This window comes from Pelecanus crispus, chromosome 2 (genome assembly GCF_030463565.1).
Source record: "Pelecanus crispus isolate bPelCri1 chromosome 2, bPelCri1.pri, whole genome shotgun sequence".
Lineage (NCBI taxonomy): Eukaryota > Metazoa > Chordata > Aves > Pelecaniformes > Pelecanidae > Pelecanus > Pelecanus crispus.
Window position 1 is genome coordinate 3,565,797 of NC_134644.1, and position 22,787 is coordinate 3,588,583.

Below are 22,787 nucleotides of genomic sequence, written 5' to 3' on the forward strand. Positions count from 1 at the left end.
TGCAGTAGGGGAAGCATAGGAGGTTATACTGTAACGTGTGTAAACAGATGTGCAGAGAGCGTAGGATATGATTTTAGAATGGGCATGTTATGCTTGGAGCTCTCATGGGAACACGCTTTTATCACACCTGGTTTTGGATAGCGATGTGTGGCAGGAGCCAGCCTTGCCTTTGCCAGAAGCTGTGAGTCTGAAGATGGAGTGGAGCCCTTAAATGGGTGCAGCCCCAGCTGCTTGAGGATTGTTTGTCCTACCATGTGATGGCATGGATGATCGGTTCTGTGGCAGACGTGTGCCTTTGAGCAGGATCGTGAGGTGAGCTTACGTCCCGGCATGGTAGATGCGGTCCTGTGTGATGTATCTGTGTGACAGGATAAAGCCGAAGAGAGGAGTCTTCTCAGGCAATATGCCCCTGCCTGCACGATGCAAGGTGCAGCACGGCGCAGCTGGCTTACCCGTTCTGGGCCTCCATGTGACCTGCGGTCAGCAGCTCTCGTATCTGCTGAGCTGTTCTGTCAGGTGGGATCTCACAGCAATAAAGCAACGTCATCATTGTTCTGCGAATGTGTAAGACGTAGGTGGTACTGGAGGAGCTGTGGGCAGCGTGACGTGGAAAGATGGTGGGAGGAGCAATGGGGGTAGCTAGAAATTAGTTCTGTGCATAAGTACAACTTTGACAGACCTGGTGATTATTGCTATTTTTTTTTCTCTTTTTAATTGCTTTTCAATAGGCTAAGTCTGTCCTTAAGAACCTAAATTTCTGCTTGCATGGCAATGCTGCATACTTCAGAGAAGAGACCTTGTATGCTGATAACAAGGACATGGTCAAACAAAGTGCCGCCCCTGGTCATTACAAGTCACAGGTGAGTCCACGAAGTGAATTTGCTTAGGTAAACATACATAAATACTTGTATACGTTGGGTTTTCTAACTAAATGTGTTGAATAACCACATAACAAAAAAAAAAACCCTCAACACCTGAAGAGAATGCTACATTACAGTGGAGCAGCTTTTGCTATTTGTGTGGGCACAGGAGAGCAATCCTCTATTCGTGGAAGTCAGCCCTTCCTTGTTCAGCCTGGCTGTGAGTGCCTCCTGTCAAGGGCATTTGTGAGGCTTGCCACAAAGTCTTCTGAAGAACAACTGCTGGAAGTTACCACGGACAACAAAAATCTTTGATTATGTGAAATGAATGTATTCAGATGCTAGTGTTTCAAACAAACAAAAGAAATGGCCCAGTAACCCATGAGCATTCTTAATAGTACTTGGGCTATAGAACCCATATATTGAACGAATATCTTGTAGATGTGCTGCTTCTCCCCTGCTGCACCACCTGAAGTGGTGCTTTTTTACATGATTTTGACCCAAGTGCCTAAGAAAGGTCTGACAGACTTGGAAAAAAAAAGAAGTTTCTTAGTTCTTTGATTGCTGACAAGGAACATTTCCCTTTGCTGCTGCAGCAAGCCTTTTCGATGATATGAAATTGGGATTTAGAAGGAAGTCTCCAGTAATCTGCCATTTTTATGGTTTTGTCCCTCATATTAAGAGATATCCAAATAACTGACCTATTTTCTACCCTGGCTTTAGTTTTTTACGTATCCCTGTCACCTGTTTACTTCTGCTGGTTAGTTTCCTAGGGAACCCAAGAAGGCAATTTATAGAATTCTGATTTCTTTTTTTTTTTTTTTTTTTTTTAACCCACTAGTTTCAGAGAATTAATAGCAGTGCATCCTGAATGGATTAACCAGTTTCAGTGTGCTATAGATTAAGATGGCTGTAGGTAGGAGTTATTAGAAGTCTTGAGTCAAAAAAACCAAACCAATGCTTTTTCTTACCTTTGCTTTATCTTGCCAAGAAAAGCAAGAAATAAACAGGAAATGTTTATCCTGCCAAGAAATCGGAGGATACACTCAGTATAGAAGTAATAATAATGTGCAGTGCTGTCACTTACTGTCGTTACGATAGATGTTTATAAAAAGCATCTGTGAGCAATGCTCTGTAGCAGTGAGTTCCTGCAGCTTTAGGATCACTGACTGTAAAAAAGCTTTTTTCATAATTTAGCTCAAATGCTTTTTTGGAAAAGCAAGAACTTTCTGTCAGATGGAACCTTGTGTCAATAAAAGTAATTTTTTCTGCTTATATAATGAAGCAGATATTTAGCACTGATTACATTGTTTTTTAGCTTATTAGATATCCTTTCAGAGAATTGTTAGTCTGATAGAAGCCGTAGGCTGTTCTCGCCTCCAAACAGGAGGAGAGTGAAGCCCTGTTGAATTTTTTTAGACTGTGTCCTCTAATGCTGGAGTTCAGCAAGGTACCCCAGGTATGCATAACGTCATTGCAAACATTTCACGCAGTTGGCAAAATGTAGTGGTCTCTGAAAATCCCTAAAACTCCTTCCGCTCTGCTTGAGAGGCCTTCACTGCTCTGTCAGCAGCTCTTACCGTCGCAGAACAGGCGGCTACAGTCTTGAGCTCTTTCCAGTACTTAGCGGGACAGCACAAGAAACAAAAAGAAACAAAACCTTTTCAGTAGTGAGAAATAATCTCGGAGTCTTCTGCTGTATTCACAGTGCTGTTAAATCTTCGGAGGGATGATTTTCAGAAGATCATAGATCTCTGTCTCCTAGCTGTCCATCTTGTGCTTTCCTCAGCACAAGGACACGGAGCTGCTGAGTGGGGCCAGGGGAGGCCACAGAAATGCCCCGAGGGCCGGAGCCCCTCTGCTGCGGGGCCGGGCTGGGGGGGCTGGGGGTGCTCAGCCTGGAGAGGAGGGGGCTGCGGGGAGGCCTGAGTGCGGCCTGGCAGGGCTGAGAGGGGCTGCAGGAAGGGGGGGGCAAGCTTGTTAGCAAGGCCTGTTGTGACAGGACAAGGAGTGATGGATTTAAACTAAAGGAGGGTAGATTTAGACTGGCTATAAGGAAGAAATGTTTTACAGTGAGGGTGGTGAGGCGCTGGCACAGGTTGCCCAGAGAGGCGGTGGAGGCCCCATCCCTGGCACCATCCCAGGCCAGGCTGGACGGGGCTGTGAGCACCCTGGGCTGGTTAAAGCTGTCCCTGTCCCTGCAGGGGCTGGGCTGCGTGGGCTCTGAAGGGCCCTTCCAGCCCAAACCATTCTGTGATTCTATGATTCTAGGATCTCAAGCAGTGGTGGTGAGGCAGAAACCTCTCCCTGTGGCAGGCTTGTCTCGTGTCTGTGCCCGAAGGTAGGTGGGGAGCGCACTGGCCCTTCTGCGCCTCTTCTGTCCTGTTCATCCTTGGCAGTGCTCAGGACCTGATGGCACGAGGTCCTGAGCAACCTGCTCTGGGCAGGGGCCTTGCCTCCAAAGGTCCCTTCCGAGATCTCTGCCATGCAGGATCCTGTTCCCAACACAACTTACTGATTATCACGTCCTTTACCAAGACCTACAGACCTCGACATGCCTGGCAGCTGTGCTAGCTTGGCACTTGGTGAATGGGAGGATAGCAGGAAGAGGAGTGAGGGAGGAACAGCCTTCCTCAAGGTCTTTGCCCTTCCTGCTGGAGCAGTGAAACCGTGCGTGTAGCAACAGCAAATCTTCAGCAAGCAGAAAGCCTGGACAAAGCAGAAACACAAAGGAGCAAGGTAGCAAAAAGTGAGCCCGTGTGTAGTGGGGCACAGGACTCGCATCATAGATACCGTAACGATACCAGTGCTTAATCGCTTTGACACTATTTAGTTTCATATATATATAGTTGAAATATTAACTGATGAAGTTCTACTCGTTTATTTCCCCTCAAATAAAAGAAACTTTGGAAGAGCTTCTAAGTACAAAGAGCTGCATGACGCTTTTGGAAATGGTGGATGTTTTTGGTGAATGCTTCGGTTTGCTTCCTCCTCGGTTGTGATGAGCTTCTTGAAGAAGTTAAAAGCCCTCCACGTGCATTTGAAGCTAAGATGTGACTTAATAACAGTGCCAGATGTCTTGGAAAAAGGTGTGTTCAGTTTTGCATGCAGGGAGAGAGTTTAGTACGTGCACGCTTCCATTTTACAGGAAAGAACAGAAGCTGTGTCTTGTTATGCTTTGAAAGAAAAAAAAATCCATTGCGACAAGATACTTAGGTTTTAGATGTGGTAAGTTTTTTTGCTGTTGCTTTGAGAGGTAATTTAGTGAGAGCAGCAGCTTTCCCATGGTTTGCAGGGTGGAAAGAATGAAGTAAAAGCCCTACTGAAGACTGTAGGAGTTGTCGTTTGAAATTTCTTTTTTTTTTTAAGACAGCATTTCATTCATTGATTTTTAAGGTTGGAATTCTGAGCAAAACATGTCTCTGCCTCTGCAGACAGTCCTTTCTTTGCAAAGCCATTTAGGGAGGTTATTGCTGTACGTGAAATGCAATGAAGAATTTTGAAACTAAAGCAAACTGTAGGAGACAACACGCCGTTTTCTCCCTTTTTCTTTTTTAATGTAGCTTGTTAGTAGTTCACAGGTAAAGCACATATGTACTTATTAGTAGTTCATAAGTAACGCACACAGGTACTTGTTAGTAGTTCATATGTAAAGCACAGATGAGAGTGTCTCAGCTGTTTTGAAGTTTTGTTTAACTAGGTAGAATGACGATCTCCAGTGTTTTGGAAGTGCTGAGTGATGAGGCTGTATCTAGGGTACGTGAAGTACCTCCTGTACTGATCTTTAGTCACATTGTCCTGCACAACTCGCATTAACAGTGACTAATGGCTCTGAAAATAAAAGATAAATCCATTAGTTACAGATCCTATTTTTAATCTATGCAGAAGTATTTTATACTCTAGCCAAGGAGCGTAATTTATCTCAGTGCGTTGCTTCCTAGTAGACTAAATAAGATGAGGGCCCAGGCATTGGCATGTGCTTGTTGATGCTGCTAAATTGTTGCTAAAATGTTGGCCTTGGTCAGCTACTGCTTTCCTAAATGATCCTTGTGTGTGGTTCAGGAGTCATTTGTAGCAGATAGTTTGGATACCACCCTCCTCTTTTGCTGCAGGGTAAGAGTTTACCTGTACCACAGGGAGCACTGTTGTTCCATTTAGCCTCTGGGTCAGGAAGTTGTTCTCGTCTCTTTTTATTTACTGACATAAATATTGACAGTCTGTATGGAATGTTCCAGGATATGTGTCTAGCTGCTACAGGGTGATACTACCTCTATTTCTGTTATTTAATAGGGATTTGTTTGGATGTGTAAGACAAGTTTATTGCAACTGATAAGCCCTCAGTGTAAACTTTTTTTAATTAAAAAAAAATGCACTGTGCCCTACAGTGTTAAAGGGCTGTTCTGTCCTCCTCGTGGTAGGAGCACACTTGGCCAGGTAATATTTCTTCACTGCCTTTTCAGACAAGACCCAGGAAGGGAGATCTTCTGAGTCTGTGACAGCTTTCACTAAACCAAATTCCAGCTGAGGATTTATAGTAAGCAAGATTTTGCTGCTCTACTTTTGAGAAAAGAGGGGGGAGAGAAAAATTAACTTAGCATTTTCTCTTTTTAAAGGATGGGACATGAGATAGTGAAATGACTGATATTGAAGTTTTGTTCTTTTTAGTTTATTTAGATATAAGTAACTTTTTAAAAGCTCTGGCTATAAAAAAACCTTATAAAGTGACAGACTGAATGCATAAGGCTGTATTCAGACAGTGTAAATCTCCCTTAAACCCTCCATTTTCTGTTGGCTTGTTCAGGGCTTCAGAGGTATTTCGCCAATGGTAAGCACCAGTCTCGCGGAGTTGGCAATATGGTTCCTAGTGACAAAGCAATTTTTATCTCAGAAGCAATAAAATGGGAGTTTAGTAGATCAGTTTAAATGTTTTTAAGTATGAGAACCCAGTCATCACTGTGGCACCATTTGTTCCTTTCATGTTGTATTTTTTAGCCTTTTAATAAGTACATGGTTGAGACCTTTCTGCAGTTATTCAATAAGGATTTAGCAGTTGGTTTCATTTGTTTAATCCAAGGCTAGTTTGATCATCCTGATGAAAGAATTTTTTTTTTTAATCTGACTAAAAATTAGAATCTGAATTTTTTTTTTTTTTGGTACCTATTTCAGCTGTATTTACAATGTGACAGAAGTTAATTTTATCCTCCTAGTCCTAAAAAAAGGTCTTGCTGTCCATCCTCTGCAGCCAGGTATCCAGAGTTCAGCCTAGCTCCTAAATGTTAGGGTCTTACATTAAGCTAACTACGCTTTTTTTCTGCAGTGCGTTCAGAACTCTTCCTGCTGCCACGTTGTACATGTAGGACATCTGCCAGCGGCAGCTCTGCAAATTCCTGTTTGCTAACTTCCTAGCGCTGCGCCATTCTGTGTCTGTCTGTAACGAGAGACTTGGAAAGACGGGCAAACCTGCTTAGCAGGAGGGGTTTGCTAGAGGAGTGACCTGCACAGCATCACCTCTTTTTAACCTGTTGCTTTTGTTCAAAACCTTTATGACTAACACACGGTTCTTCCCCCCCTGCTCCCAAAAGTTTATTTACTGAGTTGACCTACTGACCATTTTTTCACCAGGAACACAAAACAAATTCAGAAATGGTTTCAGGAAGATGGGTTGAATTACTCAAAGAAACTGAAAGGCAGCATCTTTGGTGAAATATGTCTTGAAATAGGAAATCCTCTCAATAGATTCTTTTAAACTGATGTAGTAGTGTTTTTCTTTGTGCTTGGAAGAACCTCAGTTCACAAAGAAATGCTTGTAGAACTGGGTGGGAACAGATGCTGCTAAATTTGGACAATTTTGTTAGTTACTGGCCTTCTTGGAAAGGTGTAAAGCACAGGGTTGGACGCTACAGTCAGCTGTGCTCTGCATCCTATTGCACGGCCTCTTGCAGCTACTGGTATATCTGGGGTTTCGGGATGGGGGGGTGGATTTTTTTGTTGTTGTGGGTTTTTTGGTTGGTTTGGGGTTTTGGGGGTTTGTTTGGTTTTTTTTTAATTGAGTCTCCCAAATGTTATTTTCAGAACCACAAGTACTCAGTCTTGACTGGATGTCTTTACTTACGAGGATTAAAGAGCACCTAGTTCAGTTCTCTATCATAAAAAGGTTTTTGGGGGTTTTTGTTTGTTTGTTTTTCAAGAAACCTTGAGGTTTTACTCCTAGAGTCAAAACTTACAAAAGTTAATCAACAAGGATTGAGGGTCCTGGTGGTCAAGTTGGACGCTAATCAGCAACGTGGGCTTGTGGTAGAGAAGGCCACCCCTGTGCCACACTGTCTCAGCCAAGAGCATGGCCAGTGGGGTGAGCACTGCTATGATCCTCTCTCTTCCTAGAATCATAGAATTGTTTAGGTTGGAAAAGACCTTTAAGATCATCCAGCCCAAATTAACCTAACATTACCAAGTCCACACTAAAACAATTAAGGGTAGACTAGACTAAACCATGTCCCGAAGTGCCACATCTACACATTTTTTGAACGCTTCCAGGGATGGTGACTCCGCCACCTCTCTGGGCAGCCTGTTCCAATGCTTGACTACCCTTTCCGTGAAGAAATTTTTCCTAATATCCAACCTAAACCTCCCCTGGTGCAGCTTGAGCCCATTTCCTCTTGTCCTATCACTTGTTACTTCGGACAAGAGACCAACACCCACCTCGCTACAACCTCCTTTCAGGTAGTTGTAGAGAGCGAAGGTCTTCTGCCCTTGTAAGACCATAACTGGATGCTGTGCCCAGTTTGGGGCTCCCCAGTGCAAGAAGGGTACTGCAGTGAGTCCTGCAGAGGCTTACAAAATTGTTGTGGGCTGGAGAATGGGATGTCCGAGGAGAGGCTGTGAGAGAGCTGGGTCTGATCAGCCTGGAGAAGAGAAAGGCGAGATCTTACGGGTCTGTTCAGCTCTTTATAGAGAAGGTAGTCCAGACTATTTTCAATACTACTTTTTTTTTTTTTTTAAAAAAAAAAGGACAGCAGTTAGATATTAGAAAAATTTGCCCAGAGAGGAAGTGGTGGGATCTCAAAACTCGCCTGAGCAAGTTTCTGAGTAGCCTGACCTAACTGGGTCTGCTCTAGCATGGAATTAGGCTAGATGACCCCAGAGGTCCCTTGAAGTCGATGTAGGTTTCTGATATTCTGCTTAAACCTTTGTCAATCACAGGTTCTGTCATGGCAATTCCTAGTTGAGATACCTCGTGAGGTACAGTTCTCCATGTAACCTAGATCTCCTATTATTTATTTGAATAAATAATTTATCTATAATAGTCTTTTCTGGACCAGTACTTAAAGACAGATTACTTTTCTCTACCCACATTTTGCTCTGTGAAGTTTACAAATGTCCCTCCCTGCTTGCTGTGGGCTCTTTGTTGGAATATTTTGTATTTTCAGGGATATAGCAGGGATAATTGCTCTTCCCTTTGTTTTTTCGGAAGGGATGTGTATGCCTGTGACATGTGCATTTCCAGTCATATAGGCTAGAAGATTCTGAGCTTGTGAATGTGACATGCAAACACCTACAATGTGAAATCTGTAGAGAATTCCTATTATTGTATAGTAAGTAATTTTTATTATTTACTTATTTATTTTTAGAAGATGCATAAATTGGTCAGATTTGGACTACTTTAAGGCAGGGGAGGTGTCGTGGTTTAGCCTCAGCCAGCAGCTCAGCACCACGCAGCCGCTCGCTCACTGCCCCTGCCCCGGTGGGATGGGGGAGAGAATCGGAGGAGTGAGAGTGAGAAACACTCCTGGGGTGAGATAAGAACAGGTTAATAATTGAAATAAAGTAAAATAGTAATGATGATAATAACAATATAATAATGATAATAACAATAATAATACACAAAGCAAGTGATGCACAATGCAATTGCTCACCACCCGCCGACCGATACCCAGACAGTTCCCGAGCAGCGATTGCTGCTCCCCGGCCAACCCCCCCCCAGTTTCTATACTGCCCATGACGCCGTATGGTATGGAATGGCCCTTGGGGCAGTTTGGATCAACTGTCCTGGCTGTGCCCCCTCCCAGTTTCTTGTGCCCCTGGCAGAGCATGGGAAGCTGAAAAGTCCTTGACTGGCATAAGCAGTACTTAGCAACAACTAAACCATCAGCGTGTTATCAGCATTCTTCTCATCCTAAATCCAAACCACAGCACTATGCCTGCTACTAGGAAGAAAATTAACTCTATCCCAGCCGAAACCAGGACAGGAGGGAACAAGGTTGAGACTGTATCCTTTTGTCATAGCTACGTTTCGTTTTCCTGAAAAAGTATTTAGCTTAAGATATAAAAGAAGGATTTTGCTTTGTTGCCTTTACTGCTCATTCACGTAAACATCTAATGTTAAAAATGTTTCCTTCTCTTTTCAACATAGGTAAATAGCAAGAAACAAAAAATGGACACTCAATTATTTTCCCCATTGTTAGGAGCAATTACTAGTACGCCACCTCCGCTAGAATCTTCCCGTCTGTATAGTGACTGGTCAGCATGTGGAGAGGATATTAGCTCGAAAACTTCTTTTCAAGACTGCACAAAGAAACGGTATGAGCATTCTTGGTATAATCTTATGGTGGTGTTCTGGAATGCTGAAATTATTATGGAGCAGAACAAATGGGATTCCGGAGAGTGGTAGACACAGGTCGAGTGTAAGTGGTACCTCTGCCGCTGAAAGCATAAATATGTGTACAGCTACTCTCGAAAATACACCAGCCTGCTGGCTTATTATGCCCTTGATATAATGCACTCAAGTTTGATTTTATGTTAAAAAAAATAATTTTGCGGTTTTGGATGCTGAATGAATGCAAAGGGTGTTTGTTACTTGAATCATGAACATTTTTATTCCCCTGGAGAAATCCATTCTGCCCAAGTCTTGACTATTGCAGGCACTTCTGATCATCCGGCCTTAATAATGTAGTAAAATTATTAAAGGTACAGAGAAGGGCAGTGAGGCTGGACAGGGGCTTGAAAGCTTCCGTGTCAGTGGAGAGTAAATAAGACTACTCCTTGGTTTCAGTAAGTCAGCTCTGCAGAGGAATGATCTCTGTGAAATCATGAGAGATACAAGGATTGCGAGGAACAGGGAATGACTGTTTCACAGTCTAGAAACTAGGGGATACCCGCTGAAATAATTGGCTGTCTCCTTCGTATTGGTAATTTTATAGCTTGTGTACAGAAATCAAAATTGTAATGTTTCTGTTGAAGCCTTAGAAATGTGTAAACAATGATTTCATATTAGGCTTTCCACTTTCTTCTTTCCATCTTAATGCCAAGTGCTGGCAATATAATATCGCCTTTTTGGGGGGTTGGTTGGTATAGTTGCGAGCAATTTTGTATGGTTTTGCCTTTCCTGTGTGGTGGTTATTTTCATGGATTCTTTTCATGTTGCTCTGCCTTGGTAGGCAGTAAGTTGTCTTACAGCACTGGGAGATAAAAATTTGATGCCTTGATGCTGCAGAATCAAGGCATTTTGCAGCCAGTGTTTTCTGGCTTTCTGGTTTTCAAACCAGAAAGGGTAATAACTGCCTACCTTGGACTTGAGAAAACTGAATGCCTGTTATGCTGGGTTTTTTGATTTTAACTTCGGTCGTCATTGATAGCAGCTACTGTATTTGGAGACCAGTAGAACAAGAACGTAGTTGACTTCTTTTCCACGTGTGTCAGTGTGTTTCATGGGAAGTATCTTCCTTTCAGAGTGGATCAGGATTTTACAATACAAGATGCTTCCTGACACAAGAATTTTCAGATTGCTGGTAGTGAACAGTACTGGCTTGAGACACAAGGCAGGGAGGTGTTTCTAGTCCCTCATTTGAACAAGTGACTGCATTAAGAAATAGAATTTGTCAAGGATTCAGGTTCTCCTGCCTCGAATTGCTTTGTAGTGCTTCTGGTGTGTGTACTGGAAGGAACAGCTAAACATTTCATCTCACTTCTGTCTAGTCTGTAAAATTTGTTTGGGCAATTTTAGACTTGCTGCTGTCCTGTGGTTGTTCTTTCCTAGGAATTTTTTTTTCTTTTTACTTTTGTAGTCCACCCAGCTTCCTGCTGCCCTGTCTGCAGTGCTAAAATGGCCAGTAATTTTATTTTTAATTTCCGTGCCACATTGTAAATTGACTCTGATCTCTCCCTTGCTGAAAATCATTGTGTAGGTGCAAGCTTTCATCTATGAGCTCCAGTTGGTTGCAGAAATTGGAAGTAAATAGGCCTCCTCTAAAAAAAAAAAGAAAAAAAAAATTGCCATCTGACAAAGACACAGAAAGAGGTCTGGTTATCAAATATCAGTTACAGTCCTACATTCATAAAATGTTTTCAAGAGTCTTTGCACTTATGTATATCCTAAACAAAATCATGTAGACCAGCCAGAGAAAACTGAGTGGTCATAAAGTAAATAATAGAGGTAGGTAGAAGTCAAAGCGTGGTGAGGTTGTAAAACCTAGTAAGGCATAAGTGGCTAATTTTCACTGTGGCAAGAGATTATCAAGGTGACACTCTTAATAGTTGATCCCACGTTTTACAGACTTTGTTAATCTGCAAAATCAGCGTGAGTAGTGATGTGGCAGCATTAGCAGATGATGTAGTTGTTTGGATAAGCTGACACCAGGGAAGACCAAGAGATCTTCAGGGATGCTGAAACGAATCAGCTGAGCGAGAGTAGGGTGATGAGCGACATTTATTGAAGCAAAACAACACGTGTTAGAGGGAAGACGGTCTTAACAGTGTTGTCTTAATTAACTTCTGAGTAAGAGTTAGGTGTCATTACAGACAGCTCTGTAAAGATCTCATTTTGCACCTGAAGTAAAAGGTAAAATTTGGGCTTGCGTAAGAGACGTGATGGTTGAACACGTTTGGTATTTATCAGGAATGTTTAATAGTTTTGACAAGCTCCCTTCTAAAAGGGGATTAAAAAGTGGTTCAACTTACGTATAACTTAATCTTTTTTGAGATTAAAATAATAGTTCTTGAATTATGGAAGTAGGTAAATTAGAATCCTCAAGATTTTGAGGAGATTGATCATATTTGCCCTCCAAAGGAGACAGTCAAGATTTGAAGAAATGTCTGTAAAATAGTGATGTTTATTGAAAACAGAGGAAAATCTTTTGCTGCTCTTGTCTCTTCACAGAATACCTTGAGAAGTCTTTGTTGAAGCAAGAAGAAAATTGTTCTACTTCATTTAGGCTATAGAGTTCATGAATGTAGGAAGAGAGTTCTCTATATGGGTGTTGAGAATACATTAAATTCAGAACACTTAGCAGATGCTGCTAAAATAAATTAAAGGTTTAATGCTTTACTTTTCCTTTTTGCCTGTTTTGTTCAGGAGAAAAAGACTTCTATTTATTTAGGCCTTTTTTTTCAGGGCACCACTAAATCTTTCTTATTCTGGCAATGGCCCTGATATGTTTGGGCTAGTGTCAAGCATTTTAGAGGAGCCAAGCAAGCCGGAACCAGTTACAGATTGGTAAGTTTGTTCTGAAAGTTCTTATATGTTGCATATGTTTTTTTATGTCCTTCTGTCACACAGATATGGTACACATTTTGAATTATTTCGCAGAGTTGAGTAACGAAGGTCTTATAAATCCCCTTGAAATGTAGAAGTTTTTTTCTTTACTTAGTTGCCAGTAAAAAAAAAGGCAGCAAACTGTTAGAAATGCAAATTTTCTAAAGTCTTCCATCAGCCTACAGCATTTGGGGAGGGGGGGAAAAAAAAATCTCATTTTAACCAGTAGGGAGTTGACTGAATAGAGTCAAATCTAAAATATTTACTAAACACAAATAAACTCTGCAGTTCTGAATATACACATTAAAAACATTAGGGATCAGCATTGGTAGTCAGATTTCACATAGCATTTACTCAACTGCAGCAGGAGTATTTTTTCCCTCCCCTTATATTTTGGAGGAGGACTGTGTATGTTTATCCAAGAATGTAATGGGGGAAATGGGAGGGGGATAACGGTGAGATGTGAACTGTTTTAATGTAAGAAATGTTTTAAATCATTACAGGAGTTTTGTTTAACTTTGTTACAGGAATTCGCTTTCAAGACTGTTTCCACCTATGTGGGCATCTGATCTTGGAAGCAATGGTGAATTCTCAGGGCTCTCATCTAAGCACTCTGAAAGTAAGGATTTTTCAAACCTGATGGGCACACAGAACTACTATCAGGAGCACTTGCAAAAGTCTCATGATGTGGATATATTACACAGAGGTTTGGAAGATCTTCATTTCGTAGAGTCTTGGCTTTCTCCGTCTGACCCTTGCACTCAACCTGATAATATTCTGAAGAACAGTTATCCTGAAAATTCCTCTTTGCAAAATAATAATACAATTCACCAAGAAGGGTTTTTGTTTCAAAATGTAGACTATAATCAGCATTTGGGCAGTTATGACCACATGAGGTTAAATGGAGACTACACGAAAATTGGTTCCAATTTTAGCACTTTTTCTTCTCAGAACAGAATGAAAGAAGGCACTAGCATTCAGAAAGAGTATTGGAAAACTGAAAGAGCAAGAGGCAAAGTTATGAAAAATGATGCTCAAGAACAAACTAAGTATTCCCCTGATCTTTGCAATCAGCCTGTTGACGACTCTTGGGATAAAGTGTCCCAGGACAACCACTTGTTTTCTAAGAGATATGACAACTTCACAGCTGCTCATAAATTGCAGTCTGTTCATCCATCACTATATTTTTTCAGTCAACCCCCTAAAGATAATTTTTCTGGAGGGACAAACAGAAAACCACAGGAAACTCATGTGCAAAATGGTCATCACAGCTTTACTTTGGGGGATGCTTTTAATAATAATGAATGTAAGATCCATATTAGTCCTAAAGAGTGCTCTCATAAAGTTTCTGAATATGATTTATCTGTAAAAAATGTTATGCAAAATGGGAGTTATTCATCATACCATGGACGTTCGTGGCTGGATGGGAAAATTGCAAGTCCAACAGCTGCGTCGGATATCACATATGGAAAGCAAGTGGTAACAAGTCCACAGTCATCTTCAGGGGTTTCAACCATGTCTGGTGGTTCTCCCACCCATCAGTCTATAACACAGTCGCCCTACTACTCGCAGATCTCGCCTGTCCTCCCTTCAAGGAAAGATGGAAGGTTACAAATAGCAAACGGTGTTTCTAATAATTTGGGAGTTTCTAATTTCATCTCGGAAAATCAGAAGCAGATGAAGCCCATTGGACGATCACAGCATGATTCACTGACTAGTAAGGAGGGGCAATACCGTAAATTCCCCATTAATTTTTCATCTGACTGGTTAACGCAGCAAAACGCTGTAAGTGAAGACCCTGAAAAATACCACAGATTTCCAAAAAAGCAGACCCAAGAAAATAGCAATAAAGATGATAGAAGGGGCAGAAGGAGTTGGATTCCTCAATTTGGTTATACAACCCCAAACCGTCAGCAGTTCAATATGTTCCGAAAACAGCATGAACAGAATGGTGGTAGCATGTCAGATTTCATTAATCCTTCTTTTCTTCCTTCTTTCCCATTAATGTCTGATCTTAAGCAAAATCCCAGCTTTCCCCCATTTAATCACAATCTGTTTTCATCAGCAAACAATTTCAATTTTCCTCCGTCACCATTTCCGTTCTCAGAACTTGTTGATCTTTTTCATTATGATGACTTTAACCACTTGAATCCCTTCATCAACGATCTATTTTGTGGGGAAATAGCTGCACCGTATTTTGCCTTTCCAACACCATTTAACAAGTACAGACCTCCAAGAAATCGCAGTGGACCTGCTAATGAGCTTCATATCCGACTGGAGGAGTGTTATGAGCAGTGGAGAGCTTTGGAGAAAGAGAGAAAGAAGGTAAAACACAACTGACAATAACTTCCTATCAAAGCTGGTGATCACGTGAAGCAATCTATAGAGAGCAGATACTTCAGGCTGTCACTCCTTTTGAGGAAACGAGAATTCTGTTGTCACATTCTTAGTTTTAAATACCTAGAATGCTATCCACAACATCTGCTTTGAATATAATGCTTGTATTGTTTGGCATGACTGGTTTTAAATGGTATGTGGCTTTGAGCTTCGGTTTCTAAGGCTCTTTCCCCTTAGACAGGGCTGCTAACACAACACTTCTCTCTATTAACCTACAATATTTGTTACAACAAATGTGATAACAATGTCACTGGCCAAAGCACTGAATAATCCTTAGCTTGGATGTTCTTAGAATCATAGAATCGTTTCGGTTGGAAAAGACCTTTAAGATCATCCAGTCCAACCATTCACCTAACACTGCCAAGTCCACCACTAAACCAGTTAAGGGGAGAGCAGCAATTTCATGTTTCCTGGCTTGGTGGCTGGATTATTTTTAATGCAAGTAAAAACTAGGAATCATTAAGATTGGAAAGGATCTCTCAGATCATCAGTCCAACCATCAACCCAACAACACCATGCCTACTAAACCATGTCCCAAAGTGCCACATCTACCCATTTTTCATTTATATTTATATGAATATATAGATTTTCATATATATTTATTTTCACTTAAGATCATTAGCTGGTTGTTATTAGTTCAGTAGGCTTCTGTTACGACTCTAGAGCCACCAGCCGTACATGATATCAGGGGGCCCTCATATCAGCAGGGCCCTCACTGCCACAGGTGGTTCTTAAAGTACTGGCATCTTATGCACCTTAATGCTTTAAATGTTCATATTGCACAGTTTGGTTCTCTTTTCATAGAATCACAGAATGCTTTGGGCTGGAAGGGACCTTTAGAGCTCATCCAGCCCAACCCCCTGCAGTGAGCAGGGACAGCTTTAACCAGAGCAGGGTGCTCTTTCTTGTCCCATACTCCTTCTCTCCAACTAAATCTTTAACTCAAGTATTATAAAGCAGGACTCTCCTTTTTCCTGCGCAGTCATTTAAGGAGTGAAACTTTTGTGGTGTTTTTTGGTTTCTTCGGTTTTGTTGTGTGGGGTTTTGTGGTTTTTGGTTTGTTTTTTTTTTTTTTTTATACTGTCAGTGATCTACTGGTGTCTTTCCCTTTTTGTTTCTTGTTTTAGTAAATCTTTGGTTTAGTGAAAAGAAAGAAAATAATCCTGATCACCCTGTACGTGGCTGTAGAGAAAACGTACGGTGTTTTGAGTGGATGTGACGTCTCCCAAAGGAAAGTTCAATTTATGCTCTTCTTGTTACAGTCGCTTTCCTGCCTCAGACTCCCTTGCTAAGAATTGTTGTCTGGGAGGGGATGACACTACTGATAAATGTATTACACTTGGGAATGAAAGCTCTGAGCTCAAAAGGAGCAGGAGGTGCTTTCCCAGGAAGAGTCAAATCTGTGAATTCCATGCCAGGTCTTGGAAACTAGGTTGTCGATAATCCATGGTCCTAATTATGTGCTGAGTGCCTGTCTACTTCACAGAATCACAGAGTGGTTTGAGTGGGAAGGGCCCTTCAGAGCCCACCCAGCCCAGCCCCTGCAGTGCCAGGGACAGCTTTAACCAGCCCAGGGTGCTCACAGCCCCGTCCAGCCTGGCCTGGGATGGTGCCAGGGATGGGGCCTCCACCGCCTCTCTGGGCAACCTGGGCCAGCGCCTCACCACCCTCAGCGTAAAACATTTCTTCCCTATATCCAGTCTAAATCTATTCTTCTTTAGTTTAAATCCATTACTCCTTGTCCTGTCACAACAGGCCTTGCTAACAAGCTTGCCCCCCCCTTCCTGCAGCCCCTGTCAGCGCTGCCAGGCCGCACTCAGGCCTCCCCGCAGCCCCCTCCTCTCCAGGCTGAGCACCCCCAGCCCCCCCAGCCTGGCCCCGCAGCAGAGGGGCTCCGGCCCTCGGGGCATTTCTGTGGCCCCCCCTGGCCCCGCTCAGCAGCTCCGTGTCCTTGTGCTGAGGGCCCCGAGCTGGGCGCAGGGCTGCAGGGGGGTCTGCCCAGAGTAGAGTAGAGGGGCATGGTTTCTTCCATGTTGGAGACGACTCCTGGTCATTGGAGAAAGAGCCAGGTATCTGACCAAACTGGATCTCTGGAGAGCACCTTTTTCTTCCCAGGATCAGCTGTGAGACCTTGCTAATAGCCTTTTAGAGGTCTAAATAGAACTGCCTGTCTTATTTGCTTACTGGTGCCTTTAAGCTAGACTCCTTTCTGCCCGTCCCGTCTTCTACCAGGAATTCTCTGCAAGTGAGAGAGGGCAGTGATGATTCTTGCTCCAGTGTGTCTGAGACAACAGTGTTTTCAGAAACTCTTCTGCTTTCCTTTGTGGCAAGGAAGGCTGTTCCAAACCTGCTTGTAGAGGATTTGGGTCAATTAAGTCATTTGGGAGGACTGAATCATAGTTTTTATCTCAAAATAGATGGGTTTTGTGTTTTCATCATTAAAGGAGGATTGTTTATTCTCTCATCGTGTTCTTAATAATCAAAGGGGTTTAATTGTTGAACTCGATCTGGTCCATTCTAAGTGATTCAATTTTATCCTAATGATCTACTCGGGCTTTCTCAGTCCTTGATTTTTGTAGTTACAGACTAGACCTGCAGATAGCTTTATTTACAATGATAAACTGTTCTCAGTCCCACAAGCCAGTTGCCATAGCACGGCTCACATTCCTACAACCAAAATACTTATTCCTCAAAAGGACTGCATCCCGCCTGCCTGGCAGGAATGTGCCTGGACTGCGTTAATCCCTGTTTGTAGGTACGGTTTGGGAGAATGCTAATTGGCAGGGGTTAAAACTCTCAGAAGCTGTTTTTAGAGTCCTGACTATCCCAGGACAGTGCCAAGACCTCTGCTTCAGTGCTGTTTAGCTTACCAGTGTATGTATAGCTCACCCATACATATGTACATAGGAAGGGACTTTCTTTTGACATTCTCATCTTTTTGATATTCTCGCCCTACGTGAATTCCTTAAGAGCGTAGACAGAAACTCGCCCCAGCAGGGCTTGCATTTAATTCTGTCTTGTCTAATCAGTGAGCCCTTTCAGCTCTCAGAAACCTGTTCGTTGCAGCTGCATGACAGTGAGCTTACCTCTTTCCTTTTATAAATCTCACTTTTCCAGGGATCTCTCATTGTAAAAAGTTCTATGAATTGTCTGTTTGGAATTGCCTGCAATATTAAATGTGCATATAGATTAGTACTGCGAATTGCTTATTAGTTGTAATTCTTAAATACCTGATGTCGTTACATGAATTCATGACCCTTTCTCTATCCATTTTTTTCCGAGTGTCTTTCCGGCTTCTGAGATGAATGCAAGTGGAGTCAGTCAGCTCTTGTAATTCACGTTAGGTGAGGGCAGAGACTAAAAATAATATGGATGTGGCAGTAAAGCAAAAAGAAAAGGCCTTCAGCACATATTTTCAGTACAAATGTGCATACTATGAATGTGGACTTAACCTTGCCTTGAACTGCAGTGTGGTACCTAATCTTTCTCTCCTAAGTTTGCTGTACGCTGAAGAGGAACAAGATAGAGAATCAGCTGCTAGTTGTGTCTTTTTTTGCTCAAAATGTAAGAAGTTCCTATCCAAAAACAGATTTGGGGATGTTTAGTCGCTGCCTGCACTGTATAGTGGTTTGGCCAGTTCCTTTCTTAGTGGGGAGTTTTGCAGCTGGGTTGGTGACTTTTTTGGAGCTGATACCAGTTTATGTTAAATTTGGCTGAATCCTGATGCGCTTCAGATACAACTTATGCTGGTGTGATCACCGATTTCTTTTGTTAATAATCATAATATGTGACATTTGAGAGATGCAGTGAGAGGCATACAGTTCAAATTCCTGGGGTACTGTACAAGAATTTCTTTGCTTAGGTCTGTGTCCAGAATTGGTTAAAATAAAGTTGTACAGCTTTGGTTCTAAATGTTACCACTGAGCATTCTACGCTGAGGTAGAGCTGAATTAGAGAAGTATTTTTATTTTTACAGCATCTGGTTGTACATCTAGACAGATATTTGGGAACGTCTTTCTGTAAATGGAGTCGGAAGTAAAGATAGGAAGCGCACTTCTAATGGATTTGAAAATTCTAAACCACCCCAAAAATACGGATTGTAATACTGTACTAATTTCAGACATTTACAGTAGCTATTTATTTCCTCTCCAGACTGAGGCTGACCTTGCAAGAAACTTTCCAGGAAAGCGCATATCTAGCTCAAATAACACTCCTGTGTCCCGACTTCCTGCTAACCCATCCCGCGTTGATCGTTTGATCGTCGACCAGTTACGAGAACAAGCCAGGGTAAGCCACCTTGAGCTATAATTCCTGCATTTCTTTTTTGTTTTATGTTTGTTGGTTTAATGGAGACTTACGCTTAGCAATTTTGGTGTTTGTAATGTATCTGGCAGGTGCTCACGTTAATAGGAAAAATGGAAAGGCTTCGTGGTACCCCTGTACACGGCAACATATCCGCTACATTGGAAAACCATATGGAAGCCATTCACGTAACACAGGCGAGGCGTAAGGATGAGATTATTAATGCTGCTAATCCTCAGAGACAAGGAGCACCACGTTATAATAATGAGAAAGGTAACTGCTTTCCATTCCTATAATTTTAAATTTTTTTCAAAGATTTAACTGTGAAAATACACTATTTGAAATCTGCAAATTTGAAATATGCAGCAATTATTGTAACTTCAACAAAAAAAGTTTGTAAATCTAAACTTGTCACTTTTTAAAAAACCTTAAATTACTCTAAGAGATCTTTTTTCTGCTTTTCTGTTACCTAATTTAAACACTTTGAAACTTTTTCTTCTTGGCTAAAAGAGAACTGTAAAAACTGTTCAGTGATGTTATATAAAAGTAAAAATGTACTTGTTTTTAAACAAGTTGAATTTTTTTTTTACTAATAATGCTCGTTTTTCTTTTCTCTTCTGCTTATAAAGTAAAAAAAAAAAAAAGTTGGTGTCATGTTAATCGATTGTGTCTGCCTACCTTACCTAAATTGCAAAACCACCAGAAATTACATTTTACAATTCCCAGCTTCTGTTGAAGTGTAAAGCCAGAATAATCAGTAGCAGTAGTATGTAATTCTACAGAAGTAATGCAAAACTAGGACAAATTGCATTCCCTTCTAATTGCATAGTGTAAGTGATAACTTGCTATTCAGTATAACAACAGTACAGCTGATACATATAGGAATTTGGGGTTTGGAGGCAAAGATCATATTATTTTTCTTCAGAAAATGATTTCCAAAGAGGAATGTATTCCCCCACATCCTGTTTTGGATCCTTACTCAGCACTGTCCTATATTGGCTTATTTCCTGCTGACAGTGTGTGGTTCCTTTGGCTTCCAGCGATGTGTATGGGATAGTTCTTCCTTGTAAGAGGGGAAGATAAACTGTAAAGAGAGTTAAAATATTTTCCTTTCACAAGTTAGGTGTCAAGCACCTTCTTAATGATGTCATATCCTTAAAAGTAATAGTCCTATAAGCAAACCAACTTCTAAAATTATGCCTAAAATTGTGTAATGTGACATTAGCCCCAAGAGTAAGCCAGGAAGCAGGTGATCATCATTTTAAAAAAAAAAAAAAAAAAAAAAAAAAATTCCCACTAACTGTGGTTTTGCTAATGCTTTATAGTAAAAGGATATGGAAGCATTATTTGAACCATCCATGTGTTATACTTGTAGTTAGAAAAACTGCAGTCTTTTATCATTAATGGTAACATTTGCAGTGTAGTTATGTTTCTGACGAGGAGCTGTGCTGCTGTTGTGTGTCTAAGCACAGTCTAAATCACACATAGAAAAGCCTTTAGTCTGTTTTCTGCTGTGAAATACGTGTTTCTTTGAGTTCTGTTGGTGATCATATATGCTAAGGTCGGCAGTAAGCCTTTTCTCGCTGTGAGGCTGGGTGGGTATCGGTGCCATTGCAAGGAAGACAAAGGAGGAAAAAAGGAAAGTGTTTAAAAAACGGGTAGATGTGGCACTTCGGGACATGGTTTACTCTAGGCTACCCTTGATTGGCTTAGAGTAAACTTGGTAGTGTAGGTTAATGGTTGGACTGGATGATCTTAAAGGTCTTTTCCAACCTAAACAATTCTATGATTCTATGATTGCATCATGCTCATCTGGCTGGAATTGAGTAGGCAGTGTTACTAATCACACTCCTTGAGTATCACTGTAGATAGTCCCCTCTGAGAACATTAATTAAATGGGCTCAATTGTTGTGTCGCAGGCCTGATGGTTATGCCACTGAATTTTGGACACAATGATGGCTGCTATTGGTGTGAGATGTTATAGCTGTCATTTGCAAGAGAACATTAATTAAATGGGCTCAATTGTTGTGTCGCAGGCCTGATGGTTATGCCACTGAATTTTGGACACAATGATGGCTGCTATTGGTGTGAGATGTTATAGCTGTCATTTGCAAGAGAAGAACACTGACAGAATTCCAGGGTACAGTGTTAGCTGTTTCTTGAGCAACCTTTGCGTACTGGTGATGGGTTGAGCAAATTTACAGAATTTTTTTAATGTATTACTATTGCTAGGCTTGTATACTAGTTTAACCTGTAATGTGTTTTTTCTGTTGTAGATGTTCTGGCTCTGGCAGCTGCCATTAGAGAGTTGGCTGCTTCCACACGCAAGGCTCGTACCGCTTTATGGTGTGCGTTACAGATGACTTTGCCAAAAAACTCTTCAAGTGGTCCAGTAAAACAAGAAGTTGTTGAAAGGGCATTGCAAGAGCTTTGTCCTCCAAACTCAAGCACACAAGAAAAAAGCAGCATGGAGCATGAAAACAAAGGAAGCAAAAAAGGAAAACCCGAGGAATCCATGAGGGTTCTGGAATAATAGCAAATAATAATAATAACAACAAAAGGGAGGCAGAAGGCTGAGGACTGGGAGGGAAGGATGAAGTGCCCTGCATAGTACCATGGAAGATGTTTTTGATTATCAAAAAGCAAACTGATCAGTGCTGCAATTCTATTACTGTGATTCTGGTGTTGAGAGACACATCTTGTAATAGTGTTAATGCAATTTTAATATTGCTGATATTGCAATGTCTGCTACATAAGAATTTTATTATTAAGAGGAACTAAACAATAGCTGAGCATTTCCTTGTGTGCTTATCCAAAGCTGTGTATCAGCTGTGAGTCAAGCCATGACCTGAGAAACCAGATGGAGTCGAACTTAATTCTCCATTTTTGTTAATGATAGAATTTAGCATACTTTAAAAAAAAAAATCCATTTGAAAGATATTTCATAATTGTTCAGGGGTTTTTTTTTGCACCATTATATAGTTCTTTTACGTGCCAAAGTGATCACTAAAGTAGTTTGCATCCCATAGCTCTGTACAGAGCAATCCACGCTCCTGTGTTGTTTTTGAGACAGGGAGTCAGGTCATTCAGGTTATCGCTGACAGTTTGACAAGAATAATCAGTGTTTAATGTTGGTTGTGTGAGATGCTTCAGCAGTTGTGCTGCCAATTCAGTTTCTAGCTAAACCAACGTAAACAGAGCTTTTCTATAGCATATAGTCTGTTTAAAATTTTCCATTTAAAAAAAAAAAAAAGGATTTTGTAGATTTGCAGTGAGTACTGCATCGAAGTACACATTAGAAGGTGATATAAAATTGTCACTCAGGATTAGAAATTAGATTTACTGATTCCTCAGTGGGTTAAAAAACAGTAACTATATAACATAGTATGCACTTAATTAAAAAATTATTGTTTGTTATTAATGTAAGTTCATGGCACTATAATTTTCAGAAACATTCCATATTTATTTTAATGTGTTTATTGAATGTTTATTTAAGATTCTATTTTAGTAATATAAAGTTGGATATTTTGCCAAATCTTCCAAATAATCAGATTTAACGATTTACTCAGGAAATATGTATATTATTATATAAATACACACATGCTATATAGGGATTTTTTGCGGGGAAGGGATGTTTGCAAAATATTTACACAAAGCTAACTATATACTAGGCTACCAAAGCTGTTTAACTGATTAATTTT

The 22,787-nt window shown here is 41.1% G+C and overlaps 1 protein-coding gene across 1 annotated transcript; it reads left to right on the plus strand.

The window, feature by feature from the left end:
• Positions 1-818: 818 nt before the first annotated feature.
• LOC104038236 (uncharacterized) lies at positions 819-21,620 on the plus strand. The gene is made up of 7 exons (XM_009492552.2): positions 819-860; positions 9,271-9,437; positions 12,247-12,348; positions 12,915-14,712; positions 18,937-19,071; positions 19,179-19,359; positions 21,363-21,620. Exons 1-7 carry the CDS (start codon positions 819-821, stop codon positions 21,617-21,619), a joined length of 2,682 nt encoding a protein of 893 aa, XP_009490827.2. The 3' UTR covers position 21,620.
• Positions 21,621-22,787: the final 1,167 nt, after the last annotated feature.

Excerpts from the sequence above, each read along its gene's own strand:
- LOC104038236 (XM_009492552.2), top strand. The coding sequence starts at position 819 with ATGGTCAAACAAAGTGCCGCCCCTGGTCATTACAAGTCACAG. Across the intron at positions 14,713-18,936 it reads TGGAGAAAGAGAGAAAGAAG|ACTGAGGCTGACCTTGCAAG; the intron begins GTAAAACACAAC and ends TTTCCTCTCCAG. Across the intron at positions 19,360-21,362 it reads ACGTTATAATAATGAGAAAG|ATGTTCTGGCTCTGGCAGCT; the intron begins GTAACTGCTTTC and ends TTTCTGTTGTAG.